Genomic DNA, 14,814 nt, shown 5'->3' on the forward strand with positions numbered 1-14,814 from the left:
TTGCAAGAAAAAAAGCCTCCCAGCATACCCTACAAAATGAGCTGAAGCTTCAGCTTCAAGTAAGGTGAAAAACTGCAAAAGACCATCCCACACACCACTAAAGCCAACAGGCTGCAAAGGCAGCATTCAGTTAACACAGGTGCCTCAGATCCCTAATTGTATTATCAGAGAATCTGAACAGCCTTAGGAGAATCAGAAACCCTAAGCAAGGAGCTTCTCCCTGCCACTGCCTTTGAACAGCTCAAGGTTATACTGAACAAATTTCTACTGCTTAAGTCAGCATTCACATTATTGATGAAAAGACTGTGTGCAATTAAAGAGAATTGAGATAAGAAGTCAAAAGTATAATCTGAATGTTGCTTCTTACTGGTGCTTTCTTGTCAATAGGCTTGATAACAAATTTCTTGTCATTGAATGAGATATTTCTGATCTCACTCCAAGGGAATCCAATTTTCGGTGTTAACCTGCAGAAATGGAAAGCAAAAGGAAATAAGAGCCCCAAGTCATTCCAAATTCTTGACTAACAATATAAAGCTGTAAATTCTACCAAATCTGCCCTCATATTTCAGTACTCTTATGGTGACTGGAACCAGCAAACAAAGTTAGTCATGCAATGAACTACAAACATAAGAAGCAGTTTTTCAATCCCACTTTTTTAAAATGGAAAATAGGAATGTATCTGTGGCAGGAAGAGTAGGGATACAGTAAAAATAGCTTGATAAGATCTGCCAATTTCTTGTATTGTTGGGTCCAAAGCAGTACATTTTATGGATCATTCTAGCAGTGTCAAAAACACAGCCAAGAATGATATAGAGACTGTAGCATTTAGTTAAAAAGTTGAACTCCAGAAAAGATTAGTTTTGAATGCTTTCATACTAGAAAGAAGCTGAAGGCAATGATGAGGAGAGGGGGTTTATTACCTGTCATTCTGCTCATAAATATTGAGTCCAAGAGCATCTACACCCAGCCAGAGTTCAGAGCCCTTCTTGTTCTTAATGCTGAAGTAGTTCACACCATACATTTCCAGATCTTGTGCAATTTTCAGGTACTCCAAGACAGCATCTTCTCTGCAGAGTGCAAAAAGAAAGCAGATATTCCTTTTTGAGTCTATAAGCCATTAGAGCAAGAAGGTGCTCTCTTCCTACATGGGCAAAGGAGTAACAAACTGGCAAAGATTCCAAGCATCACCCTAGTAGACAACAACAAACTCTGCAAACTCAGTTTTGTTTTACTAAGAACAGACAGCTGATGACAACTAGAAACAACAGAGGCACATGAGCCTAGTTACTCTGAGCAGAATAAGCTGAAAAATGTTAACTTATTCTGAAGCAAGCTACAGAATTCTGTATGCATTACAGAACTAGCATATATCGCACTACTTTAAATACAGCAGTTTCACACTGCATCAGTTACCTAATCATTCCTCGATGTTCCTCATGCCACACCTGGATCCTCTCCTCCCACTGGTCCTTGTTGAGCTTGTGCTGCTCCAGAACTCTGGAAAGAGAACATGGGATGTTTGAGACCAGCCACCGCATTTATGCGCACACAGTCATGTAACTCTTGAATAACGCTTCATTAAATACTCCACTGGCATCACAGTTACCCCCCAAAAAATATTCCAGGAAATACAGTTTTATTATAAGGCTAACTACAGACGCATTGGTCAGCATTCAGACTTCTGACAAATAACGAGTTGTATTCAGTTGTGCTTCTTGTACCATTACATTTTTTTTTGTTCAGAGCTTCTCTCACTAATTCTGATCAGAGTTTCTTCAGTAGCAATAGGATGTTTAAGATCAAAGCTCTTAATTAAATGAATACTAACCCCAATCCTCGGAGAGGCACCAAGAGCTGTATTTTATTCTGAAGATTCCAATCAAGACACACACACATACCCCCCCACCCCTCAAAAAAAATCCCAAGCCCTTTGAGGCAAAGAAGGTCTAAGACTAGCCAGGTTCACTCACCTCTGTGGGAGCAGTTTGTCACTAGCGAGGTAGCCAGACTTGTGCACCTCTTTATTGAAGTCTCCATATTTTGACTGGACAGCATAAGAAGCCAGAAGGACAGCTGTTTCTGGAGGGCAATAAATGTCATCATTCAGAATTGCCTCCTTCACTTGGAGGAAGAAGAGGCGCTGCGTGATGTCCTGGATCAGCTCTTCAGCCACATCCTCTGGGTAGAACTTGGCACGGAATTTGAAAAGCAGGGGGCTTTCCTTGCGTACATCCTGTGCAGTTACCTGGAACAGAGGCATCAGATCTCACAGCCTACAGACCAAGTGAAGGGGAGCAGGTTTACAAACAGGAAGATGAGCACACATTAGAAAACAAAAAATTCTCCTTTCCAATGCAGGAGGAGTGTGCAGAAAAGCAAGGATTTTCAATTCCTTGCTGCTAAATACCTCACCACCTCTCCCCACAGGACTTAAGCCGCTAGTTACAATCAGTGGCAGGTAAGTTACTTTCCAGGTTTCTCTCCAACTGAGATGCTCACATGAGCACCACACTAGTGTGTTACCAGGAAGGGTAACAAACAAACAGTACTAGATGCAGGAGGCCCAGGTCAGACACCAGGACTCCTTGTACCTTAGGGAGGGTGTGTGTGGACTGAAGGAAAGCAACACCAACTTGGTAATCTTGTGGTACTTCGGGTGTGTGTAGAGGCAAGGACAGATCCCCAACAGAAGTACAGAGACTGAATTTGCCCCTACCCACCAAGAGAAGGGAACCCAGGACAAGTGAAAGCTTGGAGCAAACATACCTTTTTGTTCAATTTCAGCCATGTTGAGAAGCCCTTGGTGTCTTGATACTGAAGTCCAAAAAACCAGACCTCTCTTAGACCAATTGTCTTGACGACCTGAAAAAAAGACAATTAGCAAGAGCCCCAGCCAGATGGGGTGATCTCACTGGTGGTGGAGAATGTGTGAGTGGTAAGTTCAGACTAACACAAAGACAGCCAGTGCCCTAGCCTTCTGCCTCCCCTGCTACGGTGATAGGGTGTCCAAGGGTCTTAAGTGAGAGAGGTATTCTTCCTTCTCCCTCATCTTTAAGGCTTGTTGCTATTTATAAGCAACAGCTAGGACACTTTTCTTTAGCTACTTATAAGCCAACATGTAGAGACAAAATACAATGCAACAGGTCTGACAGATGGAATAGCTGCCAGAAATCAACAACACAGCTCCATAAGCACCCCTCACTTATCATGCAAATGTACTTACTCCTGGGCAAGCTACGAATCACCCTGCTAGGTCGTGTCCTGCTGGGCTGTGCTATTTTAAGATTGTATTCTATTCCACCCATAGCTGTGGACAGGCCTTTCACACATCTCTGAGTGGCAGCATTAAGAGGTACTGCAGTGGGTAAATCGATATGCTATCCCTTGTGCCAGGACAAAGAGACACCGCAGAAGTTAACTACACTGCTATGTAAGCTCTCCCATTAGTCATTTCCCCAGCATGCCACGGGTGCTATGTAAATAAGAGTTAAGAAGGCTTTACAAACATACTGTAACAAGAGACAAGAGCCTCATGGAGAGGCAAAACTACTGCAGTATCACGCTACTGCCGGTAAAAAGGAGGGGGAAGTTTCTTGGTAAAGCCTGTTCACTAGCACGAGGCCACAGCTTTGTGCCCTGGCAAGTCTGAGACACGTGACAGGGCACAGCAAGCCTGGAAACTGAAGTTCCCCCACGTCGTTCCTGAATGCCCAGGAGCTGTTCTATCAGCAAACGAGGCACCTACCTTCTCCACTACTAGACAAGGAAGAGGACACTTGTCTTTATGTCAACACTGTACCGGAAGGAGGACACAGCAGCTGCCTTCACACACCACCGGCCCCTCAGGCTGGCTCACAGCTCCCCTCCCTCAGCCAGGCTGACAGCCAGACAGCAGGGATGAGCCTTGCCCTGGGAAAACCAGCTGCCCGGATCATGGTGTCTCCCCTGCCAAGTAAGCTGAGGTAATTCTGTATTGCCTTGTCTCATGTTTCATGATTTCTCCCTAAATGCCTGATTCCTTTTAAATTACTTCCTTGATGAATCCTAAGGATGCACTGTCCCCTTCTGATGTGGTCTCTAGCTTTGGCAAGATACAACACCAAGGATGTAGGTTCCCTGCAAACACATTACTAGTTAGATTCTTTAGGGCTTGGGTCAGACATTTCTGGCCTTACAAAAGCAGCATTAGGGCCCTAGTTCCTTTCAGGCCCAAAAACCAAAGGGAGCGTTCAGCAGAGGCATGCTATTAGCAGCACACACAGAGGCAGAACCTACACAAGGTCACGTAGTCTATATACTTCATCCCACTGGAGTCCATGAAATTATTCAGCCTGTTCTTGCGTGAATATGAGCTTGAGAGATTGCCTAAAGCCCCTGTAAACACGGGGGAATGTGGGGCAGAAACCTCCCCTTGTGCTTGTCACACAGTAGGATGCACACCGCTAATCAGAGTTTGCTGCAAGCACTGAAAGCCCGTGGTATGAGGGGAGGGAGAAAGGCTGAGCCTAAGGAAAGCTCAGTTCTCAGCAGCATTAGCATCTGAATGGGATGGAAGCTCCCACTCTGCTGCATGTGTCTGCCTGCCTCCCTTCCATTTGTCAGCAGCTTAGGCCTGGCAATGCAACAAGCTGGACTGCCAGTGAGGAACTGAAAGGCCTCACACTGAGGCCCTGCACAAAAGGGCTTTTATTCCACAGCAGAAGCCTGCACAGCAATAGCAGTGACAACGGGACTGGACAGAAGAGAGGGGAGACAGCACAGCACACATCACAGCTCCAAGCTGCTACTGAACTGGGGGGCAGATAGTCCTCCTCCCTCCCACCTCAGCTTTAGCAAGCTATTTAGTTCCTCTAGCAAGGGAAAAAGCACGAAGAAGAAACAGCTTGTAGAAAGCTGTAGAAGCTGCAAGGAGTCTGGCTGGCAGTTGGCAGGCTCAGTTGTGTTTGGGGGTGTACAGCACTCAGAGCCCTGATGAACTGCAAGATGTTCCAAAAAGCGAGCGGTTACTGGCAGCGGCCGAGGATGGAAGAGGGCTGGCAGGCAGGACAAGGGAATACAGACTACTGTTTAACACAGACCACTATATTTAAATACCTAAAGTTTACACTCTCAGCTGGAGAGTGACATCTTTTCTTCATGCCAGGGAGAACATTAAGCCAGTCCCTGGGTTTTGTTTAGCCTGAAGTACAAGGCTTCGTCTACAACTGGCAGCCTTAGAATCCAGCTGTCCCACAGTGCTGTGACCAGCCACGACAAAGCTCTTCAAGTACAGTTGCTTAAAATCCCACTTTGTAAAGCACTACTGCCTCGGGGGAAAAGGTGCATTTCTGGTGACTCTCACTTCACTTTCTGAAGACAGTCCAAGCACACAGTAGTACATTTTTTTACTTATGTTCAGAGAAGAAACACGAGGTTTTCCAGGTAACCTTTTCTCTCACTTCTCCTTACTCCACACTTTCCAGGCCTGCATGACAACTCCCATCCTTCCCCTCAAGCACTCACACATCCCTCTCCAAACTACATTCTTGTCACTGAGTGCTGCCCCACTGCAGGAGAGCCATAAGCAGCCTCTTAAACGTAGATTTTAGCATCAAGATGATTATTGAAGATTGCCTTCATTCTCAGCCCGGGGAAATACATCACCCCACTGGCAAACAAGTGCAGATCCTGCATGAAAGCACTATCTACCTATGGGCAAGACCAAAGCCTGAAAGCAGAGAAGACATTCCACTCAGACCAAAGTCCTGTGACAAAGGTCAAAGCATCCGAGGCTATACCGCAGCACAAATCTGTCTTGAATCTCACCTGCTGTCCTAGTTAAAGATGAAGTGGGCCTCTCTCCCTTTCTATGACAAGCACGTCAAGTACTTCTGAGAGAAAACTGCTAGCAAACCTTCGTGCTGGAGGAGCTCTGAACTGGTGCCACACCTGCAGTTTCATATGCCATAGCCAAAAATGACTTAGAACATGGTCTTCCAGGTACCCTAACTTAACACCCAAGATGGGCTCCCTCTACAGCCATAAATACTCAACTGTTCCCTTTCCATTTGGCTGATGGATATATTTCTAACTTTCCCTTCCAAAGTGCTAAAATGCCAAAGTGCTAAATGACAGATCTTTGAGTTTTCAAGCTTATTACAGTTTGCCATTGACCTCCTTAGCAACAAGCAGCCCATTTTTGTTTGGACTACTGCTTTTATAAAAAGCCAGTAATTTTCCACATGTTCCTGTGAAATCCGAGACACATTTCCATACCACCCAACCACAAGCCCTCATCACACAAACAAGAGTTCTGGGGTTTGCTGGAGGAACCAGCCACTGTCCTGAGACTCACTGCTTTCCACCACTGAAACTGCCATAGTAAGTTTTCAGTTCAGTGCTTTCATCTACTGGATCAAGTGCTCCAGACCAGTTTCCTATGTATTTAAACACTAGTAGGTAGGACCTTACCAAGGCTGAAGTCTTCTCTACAGTCTCCCTCCTCAGAGTTTAGTTTACAGTCCATGAGAGACGAGCCACTTTTATTCCAAGTACAGCTCAACTCAGCTGGAGTTACTCAAAAGTCAAGAGGGATTTGGGCAGCCTGTGTTGTAAGCTTTAGCAACCATGAAAGAAGAGACTCAAACTGGTACTCTACAAAACCATTAACATCGCGGCAGCAGAAAAGCAAGCCAGGGCAAGGTACATGAACTCAGAATCTTAGGAGCTCTGGCTCTTAATGAAACCTGTACAATACTTAATAAAAAAGAAAAAAAAAAAGATATTCCTACACTCCACTACATATTAGGGTCCATGCTGAACATAAAATACAGCATCAGTGACTAGGTTTAGAGTGAGTAGAGAGATGTTTACAAGCTTAGTTTTGACCCCAAAAAGCTCAGGAAACTGAGGAAAGCCTTCCTCATTCCTTTTGCAATGTCCAAAAGCTGACACTGGGAGGACCGAAGTTTACATGGTCAGCTATAGGCTCAGAAAGCACTAAGCACATCACTGAGAAGCAAATCTGTCCTGAAGTTGGAGAAATAAAGTTCATTTTTGGTTGGGGAAGGAAGTACTGACTGAACAGTTTAGTAACCACAACGCATTGTTCAAGAGATCCTGATGTAAGGCTATCATCAAATGGGTGGAGATCCCCACCCATCAACTGCACCATGCACCACCAGACCTAGCCCAGCAGGGAGCTGCACCTCCTCCACCAGAGACCAGGAGGAACAAGGGGCTCTGGAGGGGAATGAAAGAACAAGGTGCCAGCAGGATCCAAGGTCAGAAGCAATCATAAACAGCATTTGAGAAGCTGCCTCATACAGCACATGGGGGACACGGAGGAAGGGAGCATGTTTTCCTATTGCAGGAGTCGGAGCTGCCGAGGATTTTGTGACTAGCTGTACGCAGGCTGCCTGAGAAGCCTGGAAGATGCAGCGTCCACCACACTGCGGCACTTCCGCGACAGCTTGCCAGCCAGCTGGGGAGCACTTAGGAGGGGTAGTTTCCTCTCTCCCTGCCCAAGGTATAGGCTAGGCCCCCTTGCCTCCCCAACAGCCCAAAATCTCACTAATTCAAGTTAGATTCAATTTACCCAAAAAAAGGAAGTTTGAGCAGAAAAAAAGATTGGAGGGACACAACTTCAAAGCTATCCACCTCAATAAGCAGCTAAGCAGTTTTACCAGAGAAACGGTTCATCTTTGACATGTAGGAGATATGCAAAGCAACACTTTGTTTTACACACTAGTCTCCAGTCCAATGGCACTTCAGCCTGATACAGGAGCAGGTCAAAGGAGGAAGACAAGCAGCTATCACTGTTGCAGCGCCTGTGCCCTGCATCCCCAGGAAAGCAGAATTTCAAGGTACCTCCGAAGTGACCAGGCCTGTGGGATAAGCAGCACCTGACAGGCACAGCCCAGCCTCAGCTGCTCTTTCAATCCATCACTAGCAGCTGAGGAAAGGGAGCAGAGTTACTGGTTTTGCTTCTGAGTCAGTAAGCACTGGAGTTCAGCAGCTGATGCTAAGCAGTACATAAGCAAAGCTGCACAAGACAGACAGTACAATCCTCCTGTCTCAGTTAATCCAGGTTTTGTCCATGCACACAAGCTTAAACTACTTAAACTTAAGCTGTACAGCTACAAGCCATGGGATGGGGTGTTGTAAGAAGATCATGATGTTACTGCACAGTGTATCAGCTCAATGCTATTTCTACAGCCAGCTACTTTGGGGCACAATACAATTTCCAACAAAGCAGTGAAGCAGGCATTATTCTATCACTACAAAAATTCACTTTGGAATTTAACCAAGCAGGAAAAAAAGAGGGAGACAGGAACATTTCTACCTCAAACCCATTCACCTATTATTACTATAGAACTTTAGACTCAAACTGTTCCTCCTCATGAAGTTACTACCCAGATACAAGCTTTCCAAAAGTCTTCTGAATCCTATTCAGAGTAGGTCAGAATTATGTGTGGCATAATGAGTATATTTATCTACTGATATACACAACAGGTGGAAACAAATACTGCCTAAATGTTACTGAGCAAAGCCAGCAGCATGCACCAAGGTAGCTGAGAAATTATTAATTACCAAGAAACCTTGGTAATGCTCAGCGGCTTCCTTTTTGCTTAACTCAGAACCAACAGCTCAAAGTGAAAGGGCACTCTAGGGCAAAAAACATGCAGGATATCTTGAAATTTTTCTGCAAAACAGTCAAAAGTCAGGTTTCACACCAGAAGGTCAATGTGCTGCAACAGCAAAGCCATAAATTTGCTTTGTAGGGAAACTCTCCCCTCCCTCAAAAAAGCGTCGATGAAAGCAGCTTTCTTCAGAACCAGCATCATGCAGAAAATACTAGATTAACAACTCCAAGAGCACAACATAGTTTAAGGGATCTAGAAAATGAACAGCCGTAACTTTGTTCTTACACACCCCATCATGGGACCCAAGACCACCTCAGGATAGAAACTGCGATGGAGTGAACTGATCATCAGTCAGACAGCAGCCCCTGATAGTCCTGTTAGCAGTATCAGTGGGGAGAACAGCTCCGGACCATCCCTTTACAGGAACTAATCCAGACAAACAGCTCAGCCATTTGAAACATACTGGATGTATGCCAGCTGACAACACATTCAAAGCCCCATCCCCATACTAAAGGGAGCAAGTTTAGTATTCACTATCAGCTCACTAGAGACTCTCATGTTTTGGTTTGGTGTTCAGTTAGTTCTTTATGCAAAGATCAATAATCTGTTTGAGCATGTCCATGTACAAGAAGTACTTGCTTTCCTTCACTTTGCTTGTCTGACCATAAAGTCTCTTTCACAATACAAGAGAGCCTCGGATTTTTCAATTAAAAAAAAAAAGCTGGACAGACAACAGTCTGTTGTGTACCTGCATTAAGGGACCAAGATGAAACATTTCCCATTGTGGCAGGAGCTGAATAGCTACCTTCTTTGCAATTAGATTCCTTAACTGTGAAGGGCAAATTATTAGATTGCAGGGCAGCAACAGAAGCTGGGATTAGGCTCCTCAACCGCTCACATATCAGTAGCCTCCAAAACTCCTTATTAAAGCCAGAGGTGGAAGACTTTTGACATCCCCACATCTACTGCCAACTCCCCACCTTACTGCTCACAACATCCCCAAGCCCTGGCAGAGGGTCAGTCTTTCTACCACCACACTAACACCACCCAGCACTGCTGTGCTAGGTCTCTGGCCTGTCAAAGTCAGCCAAAGCCTGGACATCTGCCACTGGTGAGGGTCTAGGACATTCATTGCAGTATCAGCCCTGTCTGGAATCAATATCACTACCTCCACAAGGAAATCTTGTGTGCACTAGAAAAGTTTAATTCTTATTCCAGCAAGTGTGATATATGGACAGTGTAAAGACATGGTGTCCACCAGGCCTTTTCGAAATAGCAAATGCTTAAGATTTTAAGCTGTTAACATATGAGCTTCAGACACTTTCTTCCCCACTGTATTTCCTCTTCCAACTCCACCTACAATCCAATTTAGCTGAAGTAAACACTGTCTCATTTACATTAACAACTTAGAAACTTAGTTCTGCAACAGCATTTGTTTTCTGCCTTCAAAAAGTGTTTACTATGGAAAAAACAAAACTGTTTAGACAGGTGCTGTGTGAAACACTGCAGGGAGGAGAACATGCAGCTGTTGGAGAACATGACACAAAGGAGTGAAATCAATTACTAAGACATGATGAGTTCACATACTGGAAACATGATCAGATGCTTCTCAGAGACAACTTGTTGAAGCCCAAGTCTGCCACCACAATGACAGTCTGCAGCAGAAGCTGCAGATGGTCTAGAGATGACTAAAAAAATCATGCACAAATTCTTTGCACCTGGTGCTTTGATTGGATAATGTCAGAAACTAGATATTGAAAAATAATGATGGGAAGTATCCATGTGAAGAACATCCTGTCCATGAAAACAGTTCACCTTTTGATGAATTTGGGGGTATGTCACCTCAGCTTCATCGGCATATGCTCCCAGGAACTAACTGTGGTAGAGTTCCATGTTGCACACATTCTGGACAGAATCCAGCTCTCACTTCTATGAATCAAAACCGGTCATATCTGAGACCACACAGGGCCTACTGTGTAGTAGGACCTACTATGTAGTAACACACAGGCAGCTGAGAACTACACTGCAACTCAGAGCTTTCCTGAAAGCCTTCCTGCTTTTCACATTATGAAAGGATGCTCGTTCAGTAAAGCTTCAGATCTCACTCCATTCCCTCCATTTCAGGGCTGGGCTGCAAAGAGCAATATAATATCTAGTGTTGAATCATCCAGCTGAGTATGAGAGGAAGTAGTACTTTGTGGTTAAACATCTAAAAAAAAATTTAAATTATGTTTGCTACCCCCAAATGAAATGGCTGACTTCTATGGGTGGGTCAGCCCTTAAATTTCTCTCTTCATTAAGATAGGTACTATGCAGAGCTGGCCCCAGAACACTTAGCACTACTGAACCACACCCATATCTGGTCTGGCAGTTGCTTCATCTTGTCATTAATCCAGGATTTATTTTACTTTTAAACTATGAATTCACTGTTCAGATTTTCCTCCAAGTAGCAAATGATGGCCTTCAGGATTACAGCACAGAAACACAGTGGAGCCTGTCAGAGTTTCAGCTGCTGCAATTGAAAGTGTCTGTCTTCAGCTGCTCCAACTTCAGGCTGTACATGCCTCCCTGCTTCTGTTTGGACCAAAGTAGGAGGAAATTCACCAAGCCAGTGAACTCAGAAGAAGGCTGAAGCACCCAGAGGAAGACAGTGCAATACAGTGCAGTTCGTAACTTCTCTTAAGATTTCCCTCAGGGCACGATGAGAGTATAGAATATCACTTCCCCTGCACTTAAGGGTTGTAGCAACATTTGAAACCCAGCTAAACCTCTCCCATTTTAGAGACCAACTACTCTTTGAAATTAATTACACAATGCTTGCAAGTAAGCCAACCAAAGGTAGCTTACTAGCTCCCTCATAAGACTTCATGAATTATGACTGCAGACATCTACTGCTTGGCAATCATTATTATTATTAGCTATAGCACCAATTCAGTTCATTAGAGGTAATAATAGCTCCTAACACATTCTTGGAGATAAAAAAATGCAGTAGCTTTGAAAAGTGTAATTTCTTACTCTGCTGAGTTCTCCTGGAGTTATTATACATACTGCCACTTAATCTTTGAAGTCCTTTAGAAATTGTTTGCTGTTGCCTTAATAGAATCACAACATCTGTATCAACTTCAGATCTTCTGCAGGTCCATCACTTACTTGATCAAAGAGTTGCTTCCCTGTAGTGTTGGGCTGGATGGCAAACTCCAGCTCAGCATCCATGGTGGTAACACGCACACTGATCTGCAAGACAGAAAATCCATCATTACGACCCATGCTCTAAGTGATACCCAATAATGAAAACCAACATCTGCCTAGAGCCAGGACCAGCTCCTAGGCCTCCAGGAACTTCACTACCAGCAGTTACAAAGTCGTTTGCCCTGCTAGCACAGTGTTCCCAGTTTCCCCATAGAATAGAACTTCCTTGTTTCACAGTGTAAGAGTTTATCCTCTCTGTTCCTACTAATATTCCCATCTATATACTGACACGCTTGAGAGCCATTTACACTTACGAAACTGAATTTCTAGTGTAGAATGCTCTGGCATCTTTCACAAAAGCAGAGATGTTCCAAGCCTCAGCACACACCACCAGACATCCACCCCTTCCACCTGAAGGACGAATGTCAAGCAGGTCCCTGGAAGCATTAACAACTCAGCCTGCTACAGAAGACTGGTCGATACTAACAATAGTGTTCCAGTCTCCATGGGTATTTGGAGAAATTAAGGCACAATCCCTGACATGCTCCAAGGGCTGTGGGTACAAAGCAGACTGGATACAAGGAGGATCTCATGTGCTAAGGCAAAAAAAGATGCATGCTGAACTAACACAGGCACTAGTATGTGCAGATACTTCAAAAAGCGGTAGAATTACCTCTATTTGCTTGCCTACGGCTTTCTAATTCTTTCGGGGAAGTGAAAGATCTCTAAACACTGCAGAAGTGGTGCAGGTGTAATTTAATATTACAGTCAAGTTTTCATGACAATATTAGCCTTAGATGCAAGTAGTAAGATCATGAATGGTCTTCCAGAAGAAACACTGTGTGACATACTCTTATCTTGACAGAAAAGTCTCACCACCACGTTTTCACACGTGAAATGAAAGCAGCAAGGGATTACAGCAGTTCCATCCCACAGAAGCAGGAAGACATCTGTATATCTTTCACCAATAGTTCTCATGAAGCAAGTTAAACAGCAGAGGCATTTCTCCTCAAAGATTAGTGTAAAACATAGCCAATTCCATTCACAACTCCTGATCATTACTGGAAAACTTCACATAGATTCTCAGAGGTAGAGAGGAATGCTCATGCCTGAGCACAGACACTGTGGTGGTTTAGCCCCTGCCAGGGTCTGAGACCACGCGGCCGCTACCCCTCCCCCACAAAGGGAGTGAAATACAAAGCCCCAAGACTGAAATAAGGAAAGGTTTAATACAACAGTGCAATAGCAACACAACAAACAACAACAATAACAATAACAGTAATAGGGATAGCAATGAACAGAGCAAAATAGCTACCAAATACAGCAGTTTGAAGCACGATGTACAAAACCACGAGTGCACCGCGCTCCGCGCCAGGAAAAAGTGTGACCGGCCAGGTTCGCATGGTATCTGAATAAACCCGCTAGAGCTCCCCCCCTACTGCTGGGGAAACTTAACCCTATCCTGGTTAAACCAGGACAGACACCTTAACTTTTGACCAGGCAAGGTAAGGCCTGCAGGTACACCAAGCTGTCTGAGAATTCATTTCTATTTGCATACATATCAGCTGAAAAAGGTGGTGAAGATATTTCACAATTTATGAACACAAGCTGCAAATATTTGATATCAAACCATTTTAATGCTTTTCCATCAAAGCAAAGGTTCAAAACCTAAGTCGTACAAATAAGATATTCACAGTGCAAACCTCAGCATACAGGTCTCACATTCATAGTTCTCCTTGCAGGGTAGAGATGTTGGCATCAGCAAACCCTAATTTATTTGCTCTTCAGTGCAATCGATCCTCTTAGCATACTCCATCAGCCTTCTGGGATGAGGGGAATTGTGCTGCAAACAGTTTTAGTAAGAATAACTCAAACTCACATTTAGACTGTAAGCTAACCACATGAGACCAGAGACCAAAAAAGCCAGAGTAAGCAGAGAAATATTTGAGGAACCAATGCTGATATGATCGTAGTCAGTTCTGACCCCTGTATTTCTAACAACTATATGGATATATTTCACATCTTGTTCACTAAGAAAGCAGTAGCAGACTGCAAGAGCTACAGACAGGTTTTTTTTCCCATAAGCAAGAAGCATTCTGCCTGTTAAGTTTAAGTCAAGTGCTAGGAGAGACCATTACAGCCAAATACATTTTGAAGTTTCTCAAAAAGCCCACTTAAGCCTAGGCACACCACTATTTTGTACCTGATATCCCCTCATGATGAACCTGAAGGTTTTCTTGTTTTAAGTTTAGTTAAAATTAAAGTGTATTCTGTAAGAGGTTAAAGGTAGGCTTAGCACAGTAAAGCTCAAGTCAAGAGGAGTTGCAGTTCTAATTGCTGCATGCTTAAGAAATGCCATTTAAACATTACTGAAGCAAAGAAATCACGAACAAGCAGACCAGGAATAAGTTGGGTTTGAAACCCTCTGAATCTTCTGACACAGTGAAGTCAAACTGAGGAAGAAACATCCCATAGAAGTAACACGGAAAGAGCAAATGACCTAAACTCATAAGCAATAATGCATTGTTTAAAATTAGCAGCTTTCAAGAGCATGGAGTTGTTTTAAGTCCTCTTGTTATACCTTCACAAAATTATTCTCCTCAGATCCTAGATGTTGATGAGTGGCTAATTTCATGGTGCTTTGGTGAACCAGGAATCCAGTTGCTTGCTGGAAGGGCTGAACACTCCCTAAAACAGCTTTGCTACTTATATTTGGAAGCAGTCTCTTCTACCAGGAGGAGTGCTGGCTTGTAAGCCTGACCTGCCCAGCACACCTACCAGCGAGGGCAAAGATGTCCATAAGCCACATCTAAGTATAAGAGGGGTTACATTAAATGAGCTATTAAGCAACAGGTTGCTTTTTGTTTGTTTTAAAGACTTTCCTGTTCAACTAACACACAAAGTGTGCCAGCTACCATGAAAGAAAACATCTTTTTCCTCCAGTTTATGGATAAAACACAGTACCTACTCTTATCTGGTATCATCTGCATAGGTGATTGAA

At 43.9% G+C, this 14,814-nt stretch overlaps 1 protein-coding gene across 1 annotated transcript in view; it reads right to left on the reverse strand.

Moving 5' to 3' along the window:
• Positions 1–14,814, reverse strand: part of MSN (moesin) — a 46,230-nt gene that overhangs the window by 7,660 nt on the left and 23,756 nt on the right. The window contains exons 2-7 of the mRNA XM_074834921.1: positions 11,775–11,858; positions 2,767–2,862; positions 1,971–2,245; positions 1,414–1,497; positions 921–1,067; positions 368–464 (exon numbers count right to left, since the gene is read on the reverse strand). Coding sequence (XP_074691022.1) covers positions 368–464; positions 921–1,067; positions 1,414–1,497; positions 1,971–2,245; positions 2,767–2,862; positions 11,775–11,858 — 783 coding nt within the window. The remainder of the gene's footprint in view (positions 1–367; positions 465–920; positions 1,068–1,413; positions 1,498–1,970; positions 2,246–2,766; positions 2,863–11,774; positions 11,859–14,814) is intronic.

This window comes from Strix aluco, chromosome 10, assembly GCF_031877795.1.
Source record: "Strix aluco isolate bStrAlu1 chromosome 10, bStrAlu1.hap1, whole genome shotgun sequence".
Taxonomy (NCBI): domain Eukaryota; kingdom Metazoa; phylum Chordata; class Aves; order Strigiformes; family Strigidae; genus Strix; species Strix aluco.